At 48.5% G+C, this 24468-nt stretch overlaps 6 protein-coding genes across 7 annotated transcripts; 3 read left to right on the top strand and 3 right to left on the bottom strand.

The window, feature by feature from the left end:
* Positions 1 to 4531: 4531 nt before the first annotated feature.
* Positions 4532 to 5420, bottom strand: VMA3_1 (H(+)-transporting V0 sector ATPase subunit c; the record flags this gene model as incomplete). The annotated part of the gene is made up of 5 exons (XM_058497419.1): positions 4532 to 4596; positions 4711 to 4971; positions 5026 to 5155; positions 5253 to 5265; positions 5392 to 5420. The coding sequence occupies 5 exons, from the start codon at positions 5418 to 5420 to the stop codon at positions 4532 to 4534; spliced, it is 498 nt and encodes a 165-aa protein (XP_058353362.1).
* Positions 5421 to 5873: 453 nt separating this feature from the next.
* SNU13 (RNA binding protein snu13) lies at positions 5874 to 6387 on the top strand (the record flags this gene model as incomplete). Its single annotated transcript, XM_058497418.1, has 3 exons — positions 5874 to 5901; positions 5972 to 6171; positions 6229 to 6387. The coding sequence occupies 3 exons, from the start codon at positions 5874 to 5876 to the stop codon at positions 6385 to 6387; spliced, it is 387 nt and encodes a 128-aa protein (XP_058353361.1).
* An 828-nt stretch (positions 6388 to 7215) lies between these two features.
* Positions 7216 to 10298, bottom strand: ONS95_004073 (uncharacterized protein; the record flags this gene model as incomplete). Its single annotated transcript, XM_058497417.1, has 4 exons — positions 7216 to 8074; positions 8127 to 8233; positions 8351 to 10050; positions 10115 to 10298. The coding sequence occupies 4 exons, from the start codon at positions 10296 to 10298 to the stop codon at positions 7216 to 7218; spliced, it is 2850 nt and encodes a 949-aa protein (XP_058353360.1).
* Positions 10299 to 11093: 795 nt separating this feature from the next.
* On the top strand, positions 11094 to 12377 carry ONS95_004072 (uncharacterized protein; the record flags this gene model as incomplete). Its single annotated transcript, XM_058497416.1, has 1 exon — positions 11094 to 12377. One exon carries the CDS (start codon positions 11094 to 11096, stop codon positions 12375 to 12377), a length of 1284 nt encoding a protein of 427 aa, XP_058353359.1.
* A 78-nt stretch (positions 12378 to 12455) lies between these two features.
* ONS95_004071 (uncharacterized protein) lies at positions 12456 to 14156 on the bottom strand (the record flags this gene model as incomplete). The annotated part of the gene is made up of 1 exon (XM_058497415.1): positions 12456 to 14156. One exon carries the CDS (start codon positions 14154 to 14156, stop codon positions 12456 to 12458), a length of 1701 nt encoding a protein of 566 aa, XP_058353358.1.
* A 3585-nt stretch (positions 14157 to 17741) lies between these two features.
* HHK5 (Histidine kinase) lies at positions 17742 to 24301 on the top strand. Of its 2 annotated transcripts, XM_058497413.1 has the most exons (9): positions 17742 to 18495; positions 18562 to 19280; positions 19409 to 20046; positions 20096 to 21510; positions 21621 to 21652; positions 21703 to 21826; positions 21878 to 22017; positions 22072 to 23948; positions 24004 to 24301. In XM_058497413.1, the coding sequence occupies exons 2-8, from the start codon at positions 18787 to 18789 to the stop codon at positions 22268 to 22270; spliced, it is 3042 nt and encodes a 1013-aa protein (XP_058353356.1). In that variant the 5' UTR covers positions 17742 to 18495; positions 18562 to 18786; the 3' UTR covers positions 22271 to 23948; positions 24004 to 24301. The 2 variants fall into 2 exon arrangements, with proteins under 2 accessions (XP_058353356.1, XP_058353357.1); XM_058497414.1 differs by lacking the exons at positions 22072 to 23948; positions 24004 to 24301 and having other exon boundaries at positions 17742 to 19280; positions 21703 to 22017.
* Positions 24302 to 24468: the final 167 nt, after the last annotated feature.

The following is a 24468-nucleotide window of genomic DNA, read 5'->3' as shown; positions in this document are numbered from 1 at the left end:
AGTCTCTGAAGTTCCTTAGAGCTTTTTATAATTCTAACTATTAGTACGGAAGTAGTATATTTCTCTTAAGAGTAGTCTTATTAGTCCTAGGGATTATTTTCCTTAGGAGATATAGTATTACTATAGGAGGTTAAGAGGATAATATTATTCTTCTCTCTACTATTACGTTTATAAGGAGTAATATATAAGAGAGAAGAGGTTAAAGGCGGATTTCTTTCCCTTAGTATTAATAAAGTAGTAGGTTTAATAGCAAGAGAAACGCTATATTATATTCTATCGCTTTTCTAGAAAGAATTAAGATTACTTATAAGGAAGTATAAGTATAAAAGTAAAAGGTAAGAGGTAGTACTTAAGTTATAAATATAACTCAGTTACGCTTAGAAGGTACTTAAGGAAATAATAAAGTACAAGAGGTGAAGTAGAAAAGAGAGGGCTAAAGATATAACTTGACTACGCCTGAAAAGTACTCGAGGAATTCAATGAAAGTAGATATTAAGACCTTTATAAGTAAAGTTAGTCTTTTCTAATATAATAGTATAATAAAGGTTTATTAGTAATTATAATATAAAATAGAAAAGATAGTAAGAGGAAGAGGTTCCTAAGGAGCCTTAAGAATAAGTAGGGAGGATATAGCCGCTAGCGAACTAGGCTAGTCCTAGGTTCACTATATAACTCTAGCCTCGCAGCTTTACGACGTTAGCCTTACTTATATAACTCGCCTATCGTGATCAGTCTATCATAACTCCTATAGTAGTGTAGAGCTATTTCCTCTTACGTATAACTAAGTAAGTAACTATTAGTAAACTCCTTCTAAGTTAATCGAGCTCTACTGAGTCTTACTAAGCTCTAGACTTTTCCTAATCAGGTATAGTAAAGAAGTGGTTACTACTATCTTTACAGGTATACTAAAGTCATATGAGTTATTAAGGCTTTCGTCCGTTATTAATTAATGAAAAGGGGGGGTGTTAATAACACGTTATAATATTAGTGTTAACTTATCCCTAGCCACAACTGATCGGCCAAGACGCGAGCTAGAATTAAGCGTATTTAGACTTGGGCAAATTGGTACTTAAAAACCACCTCGAGCCGTCGGCAGCTTTTATTCAGCAGTATCACGTCCAATGGGCTCTCTGATAGACATGCTGAGACAATGCTCTGATTAGCTGTCAGGGTCTGGAAGAAATCGAGGAAATGGGGAAAGTTTGCAAGAATTAATAGAAAACAAAAGTACCAATCTACCTATCTAAAATAACGAGCTCCGAGGTCGGCGCTCTGGTTGAACGATCCTCACAGAAGGGAAGATAAATTACATTCCCATTTGCTTTGACCTCATCCGAAATGCAAATCTCTCGATTTGTGCGTTTGGATGCAATATACGAAGGTAAGGTAAGGCTTGGCCAATAAATAAGAGCGGTGTTGCGGGCAGGGCATCCGCTACGCTAAATCTTCATATTCCCTCTTAGGAAATAAATCCTGGCAATGAGGCTAATGCGCTTCCCACAACTGCAAGGTAACTTCCAGCATACGGTACCGCAGCATAATTGAATCACACTTACCTATTCAAGCACAGCACAGCACAGCACAGCACAGCACAGCACAGCACAGCACTACTGTACTTTACCTACATTACCAAAGGTTCGCCCTCTATTAGTGGGACGGGTTGGTAGGGGATTGAGAAAGATCGTACGATATGACGATCCAGGGTCACGCAACCTAATGCTTGGAATCTGATAACACCGCATTCGTCCACGAGGAGGTGCGTCGTTCTAGAACGACAAATGCAGGGTAAGCAAGCCATGCCAAGTGAGCATATCCTGAAACAGAACAGACCTGGGGTTCAAATGCTGACAAGTGACGGCGCTTGAAAGTTTAGTTTATATAACTCCTCAACCCAAAAACACAACTCAGGTCATATGTTCTTGGGAACAGAGAGGGCAGAGGAGCATTACCCGATGCGAGGACGGTCATCGGGCCTGTCCAGACAGAGGGGCCTATATCAACTCAGATTTGCACACCTAGTCAATTAGATTGTGGTGAACGAGGAATTCAAAGTAGAAAGATCTATTTGAGAGCTTCTGCTCCCATCACCATGCATTCTAGTAGGCCACAGACATCATTGCGACTGCATACTGCATGTCTTAATGTTGCACATGGCTCACGCATTCAATTCGGAGATAACACTGCACCATGCGACGACCCTGCAGAGTGGCAGTTGAAGAAGCCCGGCTCTGCCATGCGGCACTCGGCACGCTGGAATTCACTAGTGAGTCTGCACAGATACACATGCTTGTCTTCCATGTTGCTCATCCTATCGAGTACGTTAGGAGATGGCCGATTTTGGCGAGTTGCACTACTTCCAAGATATTACAATTTAGACAACGATCTATGAATGGAATTCCGAGTAGAGAGATCAGGATATTTAAGCAGCTATTTCTCAGGAGCTTTGGAAAAGGAAATGTTGTTGTAAATGCTGTAAGTTGTATTAATTCGAGTGTTACGAACTGGTTTTGGTGTTCCGCACAAGCCTCAATCGGCCACTTCCAAAGGTACTCGATAGTCATCATGCCTGTGCCAATCCCTGAGACGCTTGCTAGAAGAATACGTCCACCGATTATCTCTGCTCACATCTTCGCTGGGGCGTTACGAGACCACGAACTCCTTTGTTGCGGGCTATTCAGATGCAGAAGGGGGAATTGGAAACATAGAGTAAGATATTTCCAACTTCAATCCACCGTTTCCTCGAAAGAAGTTTGGCGGGTATACTTTGCGAGCAGCTTTGAAACAATAATGCTCAATACCATAAGATTCCTATCAAGTCTTCCTCCTATGTAACGAGCGGATCGTAGGGACATAGCGTAGGAATGATCTGGAGAAAGAGCCCAGAGGTTCTCCATAAGTGGTGCCGTGAGTAGTAAGCTTTCACTAAATAGAAACACGACATCGAAGTACTGAAGCAAAATAGGAAAGGGGACCCAAAACCGAGAGCCAAACAATACTGCAAAATCCGTCTATAACAAGTCTCTTAATGCAGACTCTGGACCCTTACTTTATTGGCGAAGATCCTTGTCGTGGCGTTTCAGGGAGTGCAGGTGAATGATTCGCCACTTCGACACCACCAGCTCTGAATACTCCTGCAGCTGATATACTAGGTATTCTGCAATTCATAGATCCCATGCAATACAAATCACAACGTGTCGTACCATGTATGTTCGCCATCTGTCCGTGTGCCGCAAATCAGTGGCACCATCGAATCACCTCCTCTTGGAACAACACAAGTTTGGTGTCCTTATCTTCACCAATAAACATTATCAGCAGTCATGACTTACTTGAGAACATAAAACCCCATGTGACATATTATAGGACGTGGCGGGCGTGCAAATGGAGCGTGTAGCGACCGTAACTGAAATTGCGTCTAGAGGGTTTTGAGAGCTGAATTGTGATCTTGATTCAAACCGCAGGACCCCAACATAAACAATTCTCAGCAATCAGAGCTTCGAAAGCCAAGAAAGCCGTGTCTGCTACCACTGACAGCTGGCATGCTGACTGAGGTAAATTCAGGAGTCTATGGCCGCTCGGCAGTTGCAGCGCCAAATGGCGTGGAAGAAAATTGGGATTGAAGGTGCACAGCGGGGGCAGACTCTTCCCGAGTGATTCGACACGGCTCACTTCTCTTTTGAATAGTATTTTTTGGCTGCTGATTAGAAACACAATCTTTAGACTGCTTGGCGCAGTGCGGGTTTGTTTCTGTGATGATGCAGTAGGAAGAGGAGATGGCAAAGCCTACGAGAACAACTTCAGGGTCGTTCTTGGAGAAGGTTCACAGTGATTGGAGGAGAGGGAAGGGAAGTACGGCCGAGTGATAGTACGACGAGGAGGAGAGAAGATGAAAGGTAGACGGCCCCCCTTGCCACCCCGAGAGGGACTAACGAGCTACCTTCCATGCCCAGAAGTTGATGTCAAAACCTGGTCGTGTATCAAAATACAAGATATGCCAGGAAGCATGGCTTGCATTCTTGTCTACTACAGGAATATTGATAATCCGGCATGCCGATACGGGATCATGAGAGCAAATGACGTTAGCTGCCTGCTGCTTTCCCATCTGCGGAAGCCTTCAAGGGACATTTCAACACCTGCAAAAATTTGCAGCTCCGTCATTCTTGGCAACTAGGGTTCCCCGTCGTAGTGATCCTTCTTTCATTGTTCACTACCACCCCCAAAGGCTGGAAACTTCAAAGAGCAGAACATTTTCATTTACTGCCAAAAATAGAAATACTAGCATACATGGCCGTACGACCCACCTTCGATGTCATCTCTACTCTATACATCGGAAACGCCAGTATCTGAAAAGCGGGCAGAGAGCATACAGTTTCCGGCGATGGTCAACCTCCAATTCACAGCCTCCCTTGACGGCCACCAACCCGTCCCGCCTGCCTGTTTTCCATATTACCGCCACTCAATATCCACAAAGTCGCAGAGGAGAGTTTGCGTTCGTAAATTGTCAATGGCTCCTCTACATGTTCTCGCAGTTCATTTAGCATGAAACATCCAAGCTCGCCTTCGAGTTCATGAGAAGGGCGACAATCAAGCCGTATAGACCTGTGGTGGGTTAGTTTCTTTACATGAAGCTTCCCGACATTCAAGCCTCAATCCCCCAAGCCAACGAACTCGGACACCTGCGAGATATTTTAGGATTTGGAGGAGGCAGCTTACCCAAGACTTCAGCAAAAATAAGAATCAGGATCATGCCGACGAAGAGACGAGGCTGTTGTGCGGTACCACGAACACCGGCATCTCCGACAATACCGATGGCAAAGCCAGCAGCAAGACCAGCCAGACCAACACTAAGCCCAGCACCAAGTTGGATGAAACCTGTGTAAAGTGGCAATTGTTGTTTCAAACCATCGGAGATCAAAACCGAAACGACGAGTCCATAGATACCAATAATACCAGCCATGATAACTGGAACAATATCTGGAGTCTCGAGTTAGACTTCTTTCTTTCATGATGTGGACCGCAGCAGCTTACTCTTGACAATCAAGTCTGGTCGGAGAACACCCATGGCACAGATACCGACACCAGATTTCGCAGTTCCGTATGCAGCACCGAAGCAGGTAAAGACAATAGCCGATGTGCAACCCATTGCACCAAAAAATGGCTGTGTTGATGTTAGCATTATGAGACCATGCTGTCGTTCCATGGCAGATGCGGAGTAAGAGGGAGATTGGCAGGAGCTTAGGCTTAGGAGTACGAACTGCATAGACCGGGCTGAGGATACAAGGGTCAGCATGTGTACATTTTGTTATGATGATAAAGATGAAGCTGCAAGACAGATGTCCTATGTGATGGAGCTTATCTTGACGTCTTGGAAGTTTCGTTGCTTGGGTAACTCACCAATAGACCAAACTGTCACCAACGTCCATCTTGAGGTTCTGGAGAGCTTTACTTGGATGAAGTGGATATTTGTGGAGCTTTTGTAAGCTGAATTGACGATGATTGTCAATTTGGTTGATGGCGTTGAGCTTGATGAGATCGATGTTGTCGTGACGTGAAGGAGAGGTTCAAAGCCAAACGCTCTAGCTTACCACGCTATACTCCATGTGGACTGGCGCAACCTCGAGTGTGCTAAGTGCTTGCCCGAATCTTTTATCATTTTTTGAGACCACGAAAAAACTTCGAGATCATCAAAGTCCTCCGCATTTCGCACAAAAAGCCAGGGCGAGCCAACGCAAGGAACCCTGAGTGATACAGCCGCTGCGCATCTTCCACAGGTCTCGTCCAAAAGGTACGGGCGCCACTCTGCTACAGCCTTTTGTAACACGACCACGGGCTGACAGCTTTTCGTAGCATTCCACCTCGAACCAACCCACCTCAAAATGGCAGAAGAGCAGAATGGATCTGCAGGTACGCTGCCAATCCTCCCCAGCCTCCTCCTATGAACCATAATGGTCATCTTATACTGACATTTCCCCAGCTTGGCCTGTCGCCGATGCTGCTTTAACCCAAGAGTTGTTGGATATCGTGCAACAAGCCAGCCATGCCAGACAATTGAAGAAGGGCGCCAACGAGGCTACGAAGACCTTGAACAGAGGTATATCCGAAATTATTATCCTTGCAGCCGATACTGCCCCTCTCGCCATTCTGCTACATCTCCCTCTCTTGTGCGAAGACAAGGTACGTCTACTACAGCAGGAAAGCAAATGAACGGAAGCGTGCTAACATATTTTTCAGAACGTTCCATACGTCTACGTACCTAGCAAAACTTCTCTTGGCCGCGCCTGTGGAGTCAGCCGTGCCGTGATTGCCGCCAGCATTACCACCAACGAGGCCTCCGACCTGATGAACCAGATCAGAAGCTTGAAGGACAAGGTTGAGAGACTCATGATCTGAGTGGTGGAATATGGGCTACATATGCTGGGCTGGGGCTGGAACGTTTCGGCAGGTGGCATTTGGCTATAGCGGGGATAAGGCGTCTGGATAGGTATGATGGGCGAACCAGGCCATTGCCATTGCACAAATGCATATGCCAACCAGGGCCTTCAATGGATCTGCTTCGGATTGGAGGCCGATTTCGAACTGTTAGGAAGATGTAGTGAACTTTATCCGAGAACCTCTGACCCAATGCCGTGACCATAGGTAAGCTTAGAAGTTGGATGACCTCATTCAGAGAAGTGATATCAACCGCAAACGAGCAAAGCCCCTATGCTTTCTCGGCTCGACCCACAGTACAAACATCTGGGGACGCATTACGATCTCCTCCATTACTGGGCGGACCCTTAAAATGGAACCGACACTTGCACCTCCGCACCAACCATGCGCCGGGCTTATTTACCTGGCCGTAGCATGGACCGTTTTTGATTCTGGTAGTCTGGAGTTATCTGGAAACTCTGCTATTCCTGGATCGGGGGTGCTGTTTGGAAACTGCATCTCCTACCAGATGGCGATATTCCGGCTCGTGAGGCGTATCATCTTATCATTTGGCCCTTACCGATGAATTCCCTCCAAGCTTTCGGCAGCAGCAGGTGCTGCAGGTCAAGATCAGCCCCCGTAGTTCAGCAGGAGACTCATGGGGTCACCAAGAATCAGAAACCCAGAAGAGTCTTACTTCGTGGTGCTTAATTGTCAATCGTGCTGGAGTGCAGCGTAAACTACTCTCATCGGGTCTCTATGTTTAGTTATACCTATCCATATTGCTTTTTCATTAGACTTCGTGGAAACTTAAGCCCAGACGAGCTTCTTGATACTATGTGAGAGCTGCTCTAGAAGCCCTGTACTCTTCCTGGCTTCAGAAAGCGATATGATATCCCCGCTCTCGACAATGCTTTTCCGTTCTGTGCCGACTTCCACAACTTGGCCATGAAGAATCATCCGCTCGATATCAGAGCAAATGCCTTTCACCTGTTCCATTTCATTAAGTCGCGGCTCGTTGCTAGTCACAGCCGATCTCACCGGTAACGCTTTGAGTGCCAGAACATTGAGCTCTGAGGCTGCAGGTGCCGCAGCTCCTGTGAGACTTTTGAAGATTGACTGTGGCCCAGATATCGAACTTCCGGCCTGAAAATCCGTTTCGGCGCGTGTCTGAATATTTGACATCGATCGAGTGTTCACCCTAGTGATATCGTCTGCGCCAGCCTTATACTTGACGACCAATCCCACGTTATGTTGTTCATCTACCTGGGCCGCCGAAAGAGTTGAGGTGATGTAAACACCGTATGTGATTCGTGATATGTGCTGTAAACCTATTCGGTCGTACGAGGAGACTTTCTCCATGTCCCAGTTAAATCTGACAGAATAAAGGGCTGCATCTGTGAGTAAAATAATGGACTCTTCGAGGGATATCGATTTGATCCTGTTCGGGGATGGTGGTGTAAGCAGAATCCAGCCCCCAATGAGCTCTTCATGCTCATCAGCGACGACCAACTTCTGACTTGTCTCGATAGCGGATTGCCTCATCTTGTGCATCGACACGCCGGGATCACTACTCATCAAGTTGGCCTCGAAATCCTCGAAGACCACAGATGAAACCGTTCCGAGAAGAAAGTCGATCACCACTTGGCTGAAATAATCATTCACGATGCTTCAGCTGTTAGCAGTATTGCAGGCTCAGCTGCAGCGGAAAAGCTACTTACCCACTGTAGAATCTAGAGATGGACAGACCCATATCTTTTATGGCACCCTGAAAGTCTCGCTTTCTTGTTCGTGTGAAATCGCCTTTCAGGGCAGCAGTCGAGGCATACTGGAATCAGTTAGTGGTTACTATCACTAGCCCTAGGAACAACTTGATATCAAGAACATTTGAATGTGAACTTGAAAACGGACACCAAGGACAGAACATCAAAAGAGTAAGTCGAACCTGTTTTGAAATCGCGTCGCCATTGTCGGCCCATACCGTGTTGAACCATTGTGTTGTCTGATCTGGCTGAAGACTCATGTCTATACCCTCGCTTTTCAATTGACTCTCAAGAGCCCGCATTCCACATGCACTTTGCACGACATTTGTACGGTCTAGGCAATCCATACAGTTTGTACGCAGAACACCACTTTGCTCGGATAGCTTCTCTCCATTGACTTCAATCGTTTGCCCAAACGCGTCGAGCTTCTTACTAAGCTTATCCATTAAGAAGCTGACATTTTCAAACTTCATTCCTCTGCAAATCAAGTGAAAATCGAACCATTCAAACCCGACATCCTTTTTGAATTCATCGTTAAATCGTTTCATGAACAGTTCATATTTGTCTCCCACAATCGCCTCCGCACCATGCTTTTCTACTAATGAGACAGCCTGGATGGATCCATATCTGTCCGAGAGTGAGCTGAAATGGCGGCTAAAGGCTCTATAGTTTGTTTCGTCCGAATGCATCAATTGTGGGATTGGCTTGAACGAGTATGGCGACTGTGAGAAAAATACTGGTACACTGCCTCGGATTTGCAAAAAAGAATAGACTTTATTCAACGAACTCCACGATGGATCGGATAATATCTGCTCAGTCTCGACACTGTTGGCAGTGAAGCCCCCTTCATCGACACCGCGGCGAAGGTAGCGTAAGCCGGCTCGTTGAACAGATCTCCGCGATATCAAGGTGAGCAAAAATGACTTGTGAGAAGTACTACCGTCACTCGACATTGGTTTGCTGCCATGTGGACGATCCAAGATCTGATGGCTATGATGATTTGCAGAAAGATCGACCAATTCCACCGACGACTTTGCAGCGCCGTCCAAGCCAACGATGGACTTTGGGGGATTTTGGTTCATGTCGAAAGCTTGCTGCCCAACAAAACCTTGGATGAGAGGCATCACAAGCGAGCTTTGCCCAGCGTCGAGAAATGGCTGGACTATGTGCCGGTTCCACCAGAATGTCGGGTCTACGTGAGGGTGCAATGAACCCTCGTTTCTCGACCTAGTCCGATTGGCAAAACTCTTCGTGAGATCATAGTCGTAGGAGAAGTAAAAACTCTGTGATGAGCCAAAAAGAATATGTGTTGTACGTAGAATTTTTGGCAGCAGAGACTCTACTACATCAATAGAATCTTCCCTCGACTTACTGTCCTGAACATGTTCCTCTGCCGCCTTAGTAAGTGAATCAGCTGGGCTTGGTGTGTCAGGACTGTCAATACTAGGCTCGGCACTGGTCATTCCTAGGTTCCTTCTCTGATCCGCTGTCCATCCATTCTTGGAGAACCACTTCTGAGCAAATCTGCCATACCCCCCTTTGCGTGCAATGACATCCTCAGCTACGCTGGTCGTCCTTCTGTGTGGTAGTAATATCGAGGCTGAACTATTATCCATGCCATCATCTTCAACGTCATCACCGACTCTTGCAGACAGGCTAGCCTCTTCGCCATCCGTATCGCCTTCGTCCGGGCTGCGGCCCCCGTCGTTTCTTTGTAGTAATGCACGGGTATTTGCTATTGATCGCTCTGCCTCGGTCCTCGAGGACAGTGGGGTCAGGGCAACATCTGTAATGCAATAGATCACCTTCCCTTGAACCTGCGCAACTTGCTGTCGTTTGACAATGCTTATCAAGAAAGACGATTTGGATACAGTCAGCAAGCCTGTTCATGAGTAGAATTAGCCACGTCCGATCCAACCGCTTCAGAGGGACATCGGCCTGCATACCGACGAGTCCAAAGGCCTCAAATCCCTTCTCACTGCTTTCACTGTGGACACCATCCCTGAGAACTGGGGTAATGCTGTTGTCCTTGTATGCAATCTTTGTGGCAGGTCGACCTGGTCGGGTCTCGGTGATGATAAGGCCGTCAACGGCAGCAGTTATGAGAAGTTTGCGCGCGAGGCCAGGCATGCTGGCGATGCTACGGACGGCGCATCAAGCTTTGGTGGAAAGAAAGAGGAGGAGAGGAGAGGAGAGGAGAGGGAGAGGAGAGGAGAGGAGAGGAGGGAAAACAGAAGGGCGCCTGTTCCAAGCTTCTGGCTGCTTAGTCTGGAAAGGCGGGAGCGGGGGGAGTACGCGAAGGTATTTGCGTGATGTCTTTGACAACTGGCTCGGTTCTGACGTAAATTACCTTGGATGACGGTACGGTACCTTACTTACCTACCAACCCTGCTAGCAACCTTACTTCGTTAGGAACTTTTCCCCTCAGCTGCCGTTCAGAGCACACTGTGTACTACAGTACCTATGTTAGATACCTTAACTTAGTTGTAAGTACCTTACCTACCTAGGTACTGGGCGAAAGTTAGCGCACGTGCCCTGTAGTCCAGAGAACATCCAGAACGTTAGCGCCTCGCTTCAGCACTGCGCCCTACAAAAAGTGTGTGGGTTATTTGTGTATAAATGGCAGCTTGTTATACCTAGGTAGGTACAGTATTCGTAGGTACGGAGGTGATGAGGTAGAGTAGCTCGGTTGATTGCGGGCACAGACAGACATCGGCACTCATTCTCATTACCATAAGAAGTGGCCCTCTGACTAGGTACCGTACCTTATAGGGATTTGTACTCTGTCTGGGAGTAAGAGTACTTACTGTACTTACTGTCTGTATCGTCGCACCACCAGCACTGCAGTCAATACTACCTCACCTCGAGACCCAAGGACGAAACGAGCTCAACAGGCTGTATTGACACAACGCAGGCCCTTTTGCAATGGGCAAGTACGGCAAGGCCGTCAAGGACGGCGGCAGAATGGTGCGAGATGATTCGGAATCGCTGCGCAAGGGTGCGGTCAAGAAAAATCCGACAAAGAAGCCCATCGCCAAGACAGCAACAGCAACAGCAACAGCAACAGCAACAGCAACAGCAACAGCATCAGCAACAGCAACAGCAACAGCAAAAGCTGATGTAGAGTCTGTTGTTCCTCTCAGACTCCAACAACTTGCACTCAACATCTTCAAAGATACCTTCCCGGAAGTTTTGACCTCCCAATCTCTGCCTGCTTTGCTGCAAGAGGTCAAAGGTCGACTGTACGAAAGAGATTTCGAAGGAGCATTTGGCCGAAAGGACTACCTCGAGGCCTACTCTGTTCGGTGGAGTCCCAGCCGAGCCCTTTGCTACCAGAATATCCTGGTCGACCTTCAGCAACACCTCAGGGAGATATTCCCAACTTGCTATAGTGAGAAGACAACAGATATCGCTTGCTTGCGTGCCATAGCTTTTGGTGGTGGTGCCGCTGAGGTTGTTGCATTTGGTGCTTTCCTTCGACACGTGCGTGGGACTCTCCAACAAAAGACCATCCATGGTGCGGATCTCAAGTTAGAAACCCTCGCAATCACAGATGCTGTTCCCGGATGTTCACCGCTCAGGCACAAGTCCGATTCGGCAGAGCCAGAAATCGAACTTGTGCTTGTGGACAGTGCGGGTTGGGAGGATGTTTGTCTCAAACTCGGCCGCGGGCTCACAACAACTCCCATCCTTTCGAAATACGCAAATGCTGCAGCCAGGGAGGCAAATTTTCCCTTGCTGGATGTCGGAAGTCTCAAGTCAACATTCGTTTTGGAAAACGCACTCCAGTTAGATCAGCATCAGATTCTCAAGTTAGTTGGGGGGACGGAAGCACTTATCACGCTTCTCTTCACCTTGAACGAAATGTATACAGCATCGATCAGCAAGACCACCAAATTCCTTCTCAACTTAACATCCGCTGTCAAGCCGGGCACTTTGCTGCTCATAGTTGACAGTCCTGGGAGCTACTCGGAAACCATGGTTGGTCCGGCTGGTGAGACAGAAGCACCTAAGAAGTATCCAATGAAGTGGTTGCTTGAACATACTCTGCTTGGAAACGAAACACCAAGAAGTGCAGAAAGTCAAACCAGCCTCTGGGAGAAAGTTGAGTCAGACGACTCAAGATGGTTCAGAATTCACGAAACCCTCCGATATCCGATAGCCATCGAGAATATGCGGTATCAATTGCACCTCTATCGAAAGATATGATGTTATGGATTTACAAATTTCATTTCATCATTCAACATACATTCGTGAAGAGACTCTTCCGAGCAGACCACACAAACTCTAGCATCGACTAAACATCAAGGGAACAAGAGCTGTACTTTCGTGTCCTATCAGCGCCCTACCCTTTCTCCCAGCCGAACATGTATTCTTGAAGAATCCTCTGACGTGTTCCTTCCTATCCTGGTTTTTACAATATTCCTTGCCTAGTTGCTTCAATACGGCCTCTTTCGCCTTCTTCAGCGCCGACACTCTCTTGTCGGGGTCATCGGCCAGCTCTTGCTGTGCTGCCTCCATCTCAGCATTTCGCTGGACGCCTTGTACATTTGGATTGAACGTTGTAGGCATCAGGACCTCCTCGATAGGTCCAGTGATAGGAATCGGACTCGATATGACTAGCTTTCCAGAGGATTCCTTGTGCCTGTGCTTGCGTCTTCGCCTTCGATGCACTCTCTTCTTTTGAAGTAGAACAGATGTCCGCGAGACCTCAGGTTGCAACTGGCCGCTTGTTTCGATGACTTCATCAAAGTCAACGAGCTGGTTTAGGTAGTCCTGACTCTGAAAGCGTCTTGAACTGCCTGACTCGGACCCACTATGCTGCGACAACCACTCGTCACTGCCACTACTTCTCGTCAGAGGCGAAAGGGCATCTTCCCAAACACCGCCGTTGATGAGAGCCACGTTCTCGAAGTCGAATTCTCTTACGGTGTGACGATGTCTAAGTATAAAATCAGAGACTTGTTCAGCGGACATTGTTGAGTTTCGAATCTGCATGTAGCGAAGCTTCGGAAAAGTGATTGCTGGCCGCAGGGGCGCAGCTGGCAGTGGCGACATTGGCGAAGTGACCTCCGCGAAGAGCTTCGTGGACGACTTTGGAGAAGCGAAGAGAGGGTCGGCGAAGAGCGTAAAGGGGCAGGGACCTCTTCTCCCACTCCATCCGAAACTCACCTTCTCGAGGGTGGACGAGAAGGCTCGAATGTAATCATCGAGGATCTTCAAGTGGTCACGACCAGGCCTTGATCCTTGGAAGTCCCAGGTGTCCATGCTGATGCTGAGTTTCTTGATCTGCTTCCACCTTCGCCCAGCTGATGGTGTGCATCCAAAGCCTGGCATATGGCGGAGATACACAAGTCCAGAAGGATGTATGCGGCTGAGAGAGAGCCTCTCAAGCCTTTCAATCGGCGCCCGCTCAATGGCAATTCGCAAGCTGATGAGGGCGTAATCGACCGCATCTCGACGATAGCGTTGAGCTGGATCCTGATCAGGACAAGAGATAGTAAGATGTCGGATGTTAGGCATATATGTCATTGCCTTGACGAATGCTGGCACGTTGGTGGCGGCATGGAAGATTGGAGGATATTGTTGTGTCAGGAGGTCAGCTAACTCTGGCGACCCGTACTTAGGCCTTTGGCAGACTGACTCCGCCGAAGTGTGAGGGGTATAGAGGAAGTTGATTTCCCGCCCGGTCTTGGGATTTATGAGAGGTGGTAGAAAAGTTGCCGGGCTATGTGGCATGGAAAATGTGAGGTGTTCGACATGGCGACCTATTCGAGACAGTGCTTCGAGTCTAGATGGACGAGTGAGAGAACTTGGGGTGAAGGTCAAGCGGGTTCGGGCAAACAGGTCTGGAGTTGTGAGGTCGCAACATTCTGAACTTGTGAGGCGCAGGGCACAGGTGGAGGCAGTGTCCAGATGTGAGAGCAGGCTTTTTCGTAATCCATCGTCCCGCCAAAGGCGAAGGAAAGTTGGGCTGGTAGTGGCCATAGCTTGCCCATGTCGTCAAAACAGAGCGTTCGGCTATTGCGGACAATGACAAGCAAAGTAATGTCGACAGAAGTAACGAGTTGACAAGAAGCTTATCGATGGCTGGCAAGGCGATAAGGGCTCACAATATGGTAATGTTGTTGATGTAAGGTGCTGAAGCGAGGCTAGTACAGGTGAGAAAAGGCACTTCACAATGCCACGCAACGCTATGCAACAATATTGAGAGCAGATATGAATGTGAAGTAGGTGACCTGTCCCAGGCCATCATCTCATATACCCAAGGCCCATCGCCTCTCCACTGTTCTCCCATCCCACAGAATGTCGCAAATCGTCTATAACGTGATTGTGACTCCTCTTGCTATGCAGCTCTCCTGCATACCGAAGCAAGCATAAACACGAAAATGTCACGATCGCGACACATGTTCAACAGCGTGAGAAGCGCGTCTACTGGAACGATTGTGGGTGGCGTAGGTGCTCAAAAGCACCCACCTGCATTGCGCCCGGAGCTATGGTGCTGCCCGTTTCAATCGTCCGAAGGCTGGGCCAATGATATAACTTGAAACAATCAAGGTGCAGCACGCTGATACGCCGGATAATAGGCAACCCCACAAAACACGACTGGACGACGGCAAAGGGGATGAGGGCCAATCGACATATTAGGGGGGCTGGGGCGGCATGTTGTTGACCAGCTGGACCAGCGAGACCAGGTCGGAAGGTCAGACGCTCAATCGCGAAACAGACGCGGAAAGTCGCGCCACACTTGAAGATCGCTTGGCGGCCTTGCTCGAAATGTGGTGTTGGGGCGTCTGAGGGAATTCGTGGAGACCATGCTATTGTTACGCCGGATCTTTCGCGCCTATTTCACTATCACGGAAACCGGGAACCGAACGCAGTGAGATTCGTAACGACAAGATGTGGCGTTGAGAAATGGCACATAACTCCGTACCTTGTATTTCCATTGCATTGGCGCGTCGCCAGCTTAGGAAAGAGACCAGCATAAAATCCAATGTGGCACGATAGAAAGAGGTCTTGGAATTGAGGAACGACAGAGACGTAAAAGATTTGTTTTACCTTAAGCTGTCTGTAAATCGGTTGCATTAGTGCTCCGTGGGTTGTTAAATGTGTTCACCAAAGGTCACATAATATCAAGATCACGCGCCAGTGCTTCGCCAGATATCCGGATTCTTGCCGATCCAACCTTTGCAGTCACGGCCTCGAGTGATTTCCATGTCGAGTTTGGTCTATTCAATCCGGTGAAATATACCAGCCCATAACGCATCTCAAGGAATTGCACGTGCTTCCAACTGTAGATGTTGGATCCCTCTTTTGGCCGACTGCTTCCAGGTTATCTGGCTGCAGACAAAGTTAGCAAGGTAGGTAACATTGCTCCAGTGTATTGGAAATGTGACTCGTGTTTCTTGGATTACCGGACTTACCTTCTTGATACTAGGATTAATGTTGTAATAGTCCATATCAGTCTTACTGCGATCTCTCTTCTTGCTGTCTGGCTTCCTTTCGAGTGCACAAAACTAGGCATTACTATCTTCGCCATGTTGTTTGGTCTTGGCCGTGGCTCGAACATCAGTCTCCGACCAGTTGTGCAATATCGAGGACTACGGAAGATATTGGTCGATTTGCTTCTCAGTTGTACCGTTGAAATGCCTGTCTGGCCCCATCGCGGGAAATATTTCGGATCAAATGGGTTCGCTTCAAAGGACTAGTCCAATTCTGTTGGATATTGATGTGCTGGAGGTCTTTCCGCCCTCTGCTACGCGAGAGAGTACTGGCTGTGGGGTAAGGGCTCTGAACAAATTTGAGGAGAAAGAGTGACGAAGCTCGAGATGAGCAGATGGAATGTCTATCCTGTGTAAGCACAGTAGTCAGAGGGAGGAATACCGATGATGTGAAGATGTTGCCTCGAGACATCCTGGTCGTAAGTTTTCAGACACGACTGGTTCCACTCAGCATGAGCCACGGAAATGGGAATCTCGGGGGATGGGATGGGCATTCAAATCCGGGAACTTTCTGTCGCACGTTCGGAACCCTGTCGGACAAGAATTTGCTTTTGTGTAGATCCCCGGCACAGCACGCCCCAGACCCGGATACTGTATCCCTGCCTGATCTCACTGTGCTAGGCCGCTTGGTGACATCTGGTGACATTATTATTGGAAATGGCACAGCACATGCAGTACAGTACAGCGGTGGTGCAGGACTTTTGACTGGACTGTTGGACTGGACGGAGGCGGAGGCGGAAGCTTCTTGCTTATTGAGAAGGGATAAGAGGTGAAAGGTGAAAGGAGGATGTGAGCAGGAGCAGCGAGAAGTCGATGTCAACATTACGGAGAATAATTCCAGCTTGTCGTTGTCGAATTCACCAAAACATAAATTTACATTAGGCAAGGCACCTAAGGTAGGTACCTACCTGCCTGGGCTGGTTACTACCTTAGGTACCAGCAGTAGGTAGGTGTGTCGTTACCGTATTTTGTTTACTAGGAGGTAGGTAATTTACGAGTAAGGCAGTTTTTCAAGTGGCACCTGTCAGGTCTGTCAGGGTCTTTTTAGGGCGGATCCGCTTCGGGACGCTGGGAGTATCGGTAACTTCCATTCCATTCGCAGGTACCTAGGTAAGAATATTAATGGTTTACCTTACATAAGGTAGAGGGTAGGTAGTACTGTAGGTAGTAGGTAGGTAGTAGGTAGGCTCGTAGGGTAGGGTAGGGTAGGGTAGGTAGGTACCTTAGGCAATACACAGCACAACACAGCACCGAGAGGAGGATGAAAACAGCTTCTGTGTGGTAGGTAGGGACCTACCTTACCTACCTACTTCAGGTACCTTGCCTTACGAAGTTGTTGTACCACCTTAACTATCTCACCTACCAACCTAGGTACCTGTCTACCTTAGGTCCTTAAGTGTCCTCCCTCGCCTCCCTCACCTCCCTACCTAGGTGCCTATACCGCGTAAATAAAAGTGGCCGATTGAGGCACTCCAAGAACACCAAAACTAATGCACTAAAGAATGTTTTTCTCTACGCCCGAACAATCAAATCCTCTGGAACTTTCGGAATATCTTTAGAAATAGTATATACGTACTTCTGCTATAGCAATTACTCTCTTGTAGAGTTGTTGTTGCGCAAATCGCGAGGTCGTGCTGTCGGAGACCTTGCCTCAATCGGCCACTTTTATTTACGCAGTATAGGGTGCCCGTGCCAAAGCCCGTGCCCGTGCCTGTGGCCTCCCCTGCCCGCAGTTGAGAGTGAGATTTAACTGGTAGGTACTGGGTACCTAGGTAAATTACCTACGAGTACGGAGGGACTTTACGAAGGGTTAGGTAAGTCCAAAGTACAGACCGGCCTGGACTTCCCAAAGTTGCGTGTCGCTCCAGACTCGGTATCTAGGTACTGTAGCGAGAGTGTAGGGGCTTTCGAATCAATCTAATCTCGTCTCATCTCATCTCGTCTCCTCTGCAGCTCTGCGCTACAGGCACGGGGAGCTTTCCTCTCGAGACCCTGGACACGCCACACCACACCATACCACACCACACCACGTCTCTTCCTCCTCATCCTCCTCCTCCTCGTCGTCCAGCCCTCGCGCACCGAGCCTGAATAAACATCACACACGCCTGCCGTGACTTGCAGGCTATACTTCTAACATAAAATAACATGAATTTGCGACCTGCCGGAAATCAATCGTACAGTTGCTAGGCTGTGGCGCGGCTTGCTTACTTTGCCTCCCTCATCCTCTCGCCTCGCTCGAGCTCACACACGGGCGCCGAGACTGCCGTTTCCCAAGCCAGAACAGACCTGACAAGACACGAAAATCCCTCTATTGTCACGTATCTACTACTTCCTTTCAACGAGCTCCGAATTTTTCAGTTGCGCCTCGTCTCGCAGATCGCCAGCAGCCCCGGACCAAGCTCCAGAACATGCATCGAGACCGGTAGATCCACGACCTCGCCCGTGTCGATTGGTCGATGAGGGCGGATACATTGACGACTGAACCCAACGACCGCTCGCTGTCAACCTCAAGATGCGAATCGGTATTCGAGAGCAGCTAGGGGCAGTCATACTGTTGACGTCCCTCGTTCCTCTCGCCGTGCTGTCTATCGCTGTTTGGATCAACAATAAAAATTTCGTGGTCAACATTACATCCCAGGAGCTCAGTCTTACAGCGAGCCTGAAAGCATCCCAAATTGCCTCGGATCTGCTTCTCATACAGTCAACATGTGCGACCATTACAACCAGAATCCTGCTGAATCAGGCGCTGAAGTCTTACTACAAGGGCAATGGGACGTCCATGAACTGGACTGCTGCACTTAATGATGTGTCTAGTGCACTAGATAGTAAGCATCAAAGTTCCATACCAATCCATATGCTCTATGCTCTCGGGCTGAAGTTCGCCGATGAAGTGAGCTTAGAGACATATCGGGGGTGTCCTCATAGTGACCAGCCCTGTACTGACCACAGTGCTCTCAGGCGGCGGCTTCTCGTCCTTACTCCAGATCATCGTCTTCTCACGAAATTCGACCATCGGCGGAAGTGGGAGGGAAAATGCTTCGCTGGGACTCATTAAGGCGACTGCGCCGAATCCTGGGATCCAATTGCCTTCCCAGTACCCGAATCTCACTTATGCCATGCTCGGTGACAATACGGACCTTGGATATCCAACTGCATTATATCCAAATATCACCTATACACAGACCGACGAGCCTGATTCAATGGACCCTTCTGTTAACGCAACCAAAGCCGCAGCGTTCACTGATCTTCCTCTAAACAGCACATCAGAGCTTCTACTTGGTCCACTTCAGATCAATGATTCGTACGCTCTAGTGTCACTTACGCTTCCCATCACGGACAACTTAAATCGGGGAATCGTGCTAGGTTATATGACTGTTGTAGCTGCTGCGACATCACTCATTAGCGTTACACAGTCGCGCGAGGGTTTAGCTAATACAGGAATCGTATTACTTATAGGTCCTAGTCGACGAGAAAATCTGTTTCGCTATGAACAGCGGCCATCTAATGCAAATTACGAAGCTGATGCCGAAACCATTGGCGGAGCCAATGTGAAATTCATCTTTCCGCCGAATTCATTCCAAGGTCAGCGTAATCGACATGAAAGATACCTGTAAGCGAATCTCTTAAGTTCAGCAGTGGGGAAAATTCCTCCAATCAAGTAGGCGCGTGTAATTACACCGCACCCTCGTTTGCCTCGACATCTCCATTTAATGCTGTTGACACTTCTGACCTCTGTAGCCAAAACCTCTCCGAATTCGGATCATCTAATTTCAGTCTCAAGTCATATCCAGCCGCAGTTGCTGGCTTCAGAAACTACCTTCCAGATTCAGTCAACAATGCCGATAGCAGATTGACGACACACAATGAGCAGAATGTCAGTGTTGCTGTTGGCTGGGCGAGACCACAGAGCACGCTCGTGTCGTGGCTACTCATCGTGGAGCAAAGCCACGGTGAAGCCTGGTCACCGATAAAACGACTTCAGACTATTGTCCTCGCCTGTGTGTTCGGCACTATCGGCCTGATATTGATTGTGGTCCTTCCTATGGCTCATTACAGCGTCCGTCCGATTCGAAGACTACGAGATGCAACAGAAAAATCTATTGCACCACCTGGGTACACTCCCAATGGAAGCATCCGAACTGAGAGGGAGGAACACGACATGTCAGGGGATGAAATGGGTGAACTTGAGCGCCCGAACAGCACTTCTCAACCATCCAACAAAGGCTTGTTTTTGAGACTCAAACACCTAACACCCGGATCAAGACGGAAGACCATCATTGAACGACATGAGGATGAGCGGAGACGAGTGTTCAAAATTCCAGGAAAAGTGCGAGACCGAAAGCATTTCATCACGGATGAACTGACAGAGCTGACCAGTAAGTGGTGCCAGATCATGTGTTTGTTATACACTGACTTGATTTCGAGGCACTTTCAACGACATGTCTGACGAGCTTATGCTCCAATATTCCAGCCTCGAGCAGAAGGTAGCCGAACGGACGGCCGAGCTAGAGATCAGCAAGAGAGCAGCCGAGGCTGCCAACGAGAGCAAGACACTTTTCATCGCCAATATCTCGCACGAACTGAAAACTCCTCTGAATGGCATTCTTGGCATGTGTGCCGTTTGCATGGGTGAGGATGATCTCCCTAAAATCAAACGCAGTCTGGGAATAGTCTACAAGTCCGGAGACCTGCTATTGCATCTGCTCAACGATCTACTGCTGTTCAGCAAAAATCAAATTGGTCAACAGTTGAGCTTGGAGGAGCGAGAGTTTCGGTTGTCCGACGTCAAGACTCAGATACTTACCATCTTTGCCAAGCAAGTCCAAGAGGGCAAAATCGATTTCAGCGTAAAGTTTTTGAGCACTGATGCAGAGCCAGTCGTAGAGCCTGCCACGGAGAAGCCATTGCCAGCTCTTGGCCCTGCCGGAATCGGAAGACTAAAAGATCTTTTTCTCTGGGGTGATCAGCACCGTATTCTCCAGGTTATCATCAATTTGGTTAGTAACAGCCTGAAATTCACCCCCGAAGGTGGAAAGGTGGAGGTTCGTATCAAGTGTCTCGGCGAGGCGGAAGCACTGTCCGACGGGAGTAGGAATTCTATGGGATCGAAACAGAGCAGCCAGCGCAATTCCAGAAACCGGCAACGGAATGATTCTGGTTCAAATACGTCACAGGTTTCGAGGAAACCGTCAAACTCGTCACAACCAGCCATGGGGACGGCTTTACAGATAAACCCGATGGATCCGAAGGTAACCCCAAGAATACAATATCGCGAGCGGTCACGCTCTCCTCCTCCACTTAATGCACGGACCTTAATGTTTCAATTTGAAGTCGAAGACACTGGCCCTGGTATTCCGGAGCAGCTTAAGGATCGAGTTTTTGAACCTTTCGTTCAGGGCGACTTGGGATTGAGCAAAAAATACGGTGGAACTGGCCTGGGCCTAAGTATTTGTTCGCAACTGGCTGGCTTGATGGGAGGCACTATAACACTCACCGATGTTGAACCTCATGGATCAACATTTACGATGAGGATACCTTTGAAGCATACGAAATCCCGGGCACCATCGACGTCGAGTACAGATCCCCAGGGATCGAGACCTCCGAGTACTTATAGCAACACTGACGGCAATCGTCCCACCTCCAAAACACCGGGAGATGCCAGTCCCAAACCAGGATTTGAGAAGGATTCGCAGCCACGTCTCGTTGGACTCAGCCAACCGTTCTTTGCTTCGGCATCAGCGCACTCACCTCCTGGGAAGACCTCCAGTGACCAAATAACCGCGCTGTCAAAGGCAGCTGGTAAAGAACCAGGATCGAAACTCAGAGTACTTGTGGCAGAGGTATGTTGTTCCACATAATAAACGCACTCAGCCTTGCAAATCACACATATACCTTGGAGGGATTCCTTCCTGATTTTGGTCTCGCGTCTGTGAACTGACTTTGGACATAGGATAACCTGATAAATATTGAAATCGTCCTCCGGTAGGTTTTGGTCTATTCCTGCACAACTTGGATTCCGCTGACTTTGGTAGTATGCTTAAACTGGAAGATATCTATGATGTCGTGATTGCAAAGGATGGCCAGGAAGCATACGATAAAGTCAAGGAGAGCATGTCGAAGGGTGAATTCTTTGACTTGATCTTCATGGACGTCCAAGTAAGTCGCTCGGTATGATATTCCCTTAGAACAGCTACTGATTGCTTATAGATGCCAAATCTTGATGGTCTCCAAAGTACCCGACTCATCCGCCAAATGGGTTATTCTGCCCCTATAGTCGCACTCACTGCATTTGCCGAGGAGAGCAATGTCAAAGATTGTTATGATTCTGGAATGGATATGTTTCTCAGGTGGGCCTCTCATTCTACGCGCTCATTTGGAGCGTACTGATATCCGAGATGTAGTAAACCTATTAGACGCCCAGCCCTGAAGCAAGTCTTGAAAAAGTTTGCAACCATCCCCGAAGAGACGGAGACATCATCTGTCACAAACAAGAGCAGCTCATCGCTCTCCGAAGTTGGTCCGTCAGGCTCATCAACCAATCTCGATCAGCCAACGGAATTGACAGAACCAACCTTAAATGGAACCTGCCCACGGAAATGAGATCTAAAGGTGCGACCGGCACATTCGATTCTACCAGTTAATTTGTTGTCCAACCAATATGGCCAGAAACAACAAATCTTGAAAGAAAGGCTTTTTAATGTTTAAGACTACCCACGATTTCTCTTTGTCAGCAAAAACGACCGGCGCATTTGGGTGATTGTGGAAGGGCAGCATACTTGCAGGATACCAAAACGGATATTGGTTTAATATCGTCGGCTTTTTTGTTTGTAACTTGGGGCAACAGCCTTTTTTTTTCGTTCTCGTTATAGCATCGCAGAGACGATGTCTTTAGTAACCTGGCCTCTCACGTGTACATAAGGGAAAAGGTTGGCGTCTAATAATCCAGGGATGCAGAAGATGGCTAGAGCTTCTGGTGTGGGAATGTAAGACTTTGATGACGAGCATAATGATTCAGTGCTATGGAGGAGATCTTCGGCAATGGGAAAGTAGGAACCGTAGTGATATGTTTCTGGCTTCCTCAGCCATGTGTACTGTTTCTCCAACACGTCATGTCCCAAGGATCAACCAAACACGATACTGTGGGTCAGCTTCCTCCTCCCATACTGGTGTTCCCCGCACTTCACGAAAGGCAAGAATGACAAGATGCATGACAGAGGGCAGGATTGGCAGTGCAGCTGCCACAGCATCGACGATCTCTTGTTCAATGTATGGTTGCCATTGGAAAGTTTTCCAAAGAACGCAACATAAGATGGAGCGAGGTCAGACGCACTTGGCAGCAGGAAGAGGAGAGGGTGCCAGTGCGCTTGGAGCTTGCTCTCCCACGCTTCCGAATCGTCCGCGTGATCTGGGAGATGAGAAACGACCTGGAGTGCCATGCCATGTACCTAGGTAGCATAGCGAGCATTGTACGGGTCGGGGTCATATCTTACTGCAGGCCAAACTTCACCTTCTCGGAATTTTCACGAGGCAGGACCCTCTTTTTGGTAACGTGAGCCTGAAATTCGCAGCAGCAGCATCAACGGCAGGCTTCGGCAGTAGGTACCTATACCTATACCTCCTAATAGGTACTCCTAGGTACTCCCACCAGCCCCTACTCCTCAGGTGAGGAACTCGACGGGATGCTGCCAGCACCACACGGTCACCTGACAGGTAGGTAAGTAAGGCAGCATGGAGGTACCTCCCAAGGGATGACGAATTACCTACCTTACGGAGAGACTGGACTGGACTGGACTGGACTGGTGCCCAGAAAGAGCGCACTTTCTATCTCTCTCGCAGCTGGTAATTTACGAATATAATACTCCACTCCTCTTTAGGACAAAGATCCCGAGAAAGCAGCGAGCCTCACCTTACCAGCTTACCATACCATACCATACCATACCATACCATACCATACGGTCCATACCACACCTTGCCTTCCATTGCTCTGCCAGCGGAGATGCGGATGCGCACTATCGCCATCGGCCCCAGTGCCAGAGCTGAAGTGCCACTCAGAGAAGGCTTTATCAACTATCAACCAACGATGATGCGACCTGCCTGCTTTTTGCTTTGGGCAATTTCTTGTTCTCCGAGTTCCCCTCCCTTCCCTAGAAATCCGTGTTTGCGAGCTTTGTCCGAGGGACCGGCACATACCTTACCTACCGACCTATCCTACCTAGTCACCTAGTCTACTCTAGTAACTTTGGGCCAGCTAAGTAGGTAAATTACTACAGTAGCGAGAGTAGGTCGCTTCCAGGTGCGTCGAGGTCCTGGTCCTGCTTACCCAGGCTCGCCAGGGCAGCCCAGATACCCCGCCATGGCTGTCCATGGACAATACTCGTAGACCATACGAGTAGGTACAGTAGTCCCATCCATACCTACCTACCTTACCTTACCTACCGGTTCATACAGTAAATTTACCAGTACAGTAGCGTACCTAGCACAGCATGGATATTTTGAGCTCAATACAAACTTAATCGACCCCGACCAGCAGCACCACCTCACCTCACCTCACTTCACCGGCACTACTACCTCCACACCACCCCACTACCCGATTGCCAGTGCCCAGTACCAGTGCCCCCCCCTCCCCCCCCCCCCCCCCCCCCGCCAAAGGGCCTGCCTACATCAAAACCGTCCTGGCCACCTTCCCCCTCACTTCTTTTTCCTGTGATCATTCCACTTCATCAACGACATCCAGGTCCTCAAATTACAGCTCCATCCATCCATCCATATTTCCATACTTAGTCCAATTCGGAACGCCG

Source organism: Cadophora gregata, assembly GCF_030347475.1.
Source record: "Cadophora gregata isolate MNR1 chromosome Unknown scaffold_13, whole genome shotgun sequence".
In the NCBI taxonomy this organism is placed as follows: Eukaryota; Fungi; Ascomycota; class Leotiomycetes; order Helotiales; family Ploettnerulaceae; genus Cadophora; species Cadophora gregata.
Note: the sequence above shows the minus strand (reverse complement) of the source record. Positions and strands in the feature narration are given on the sequence as shown.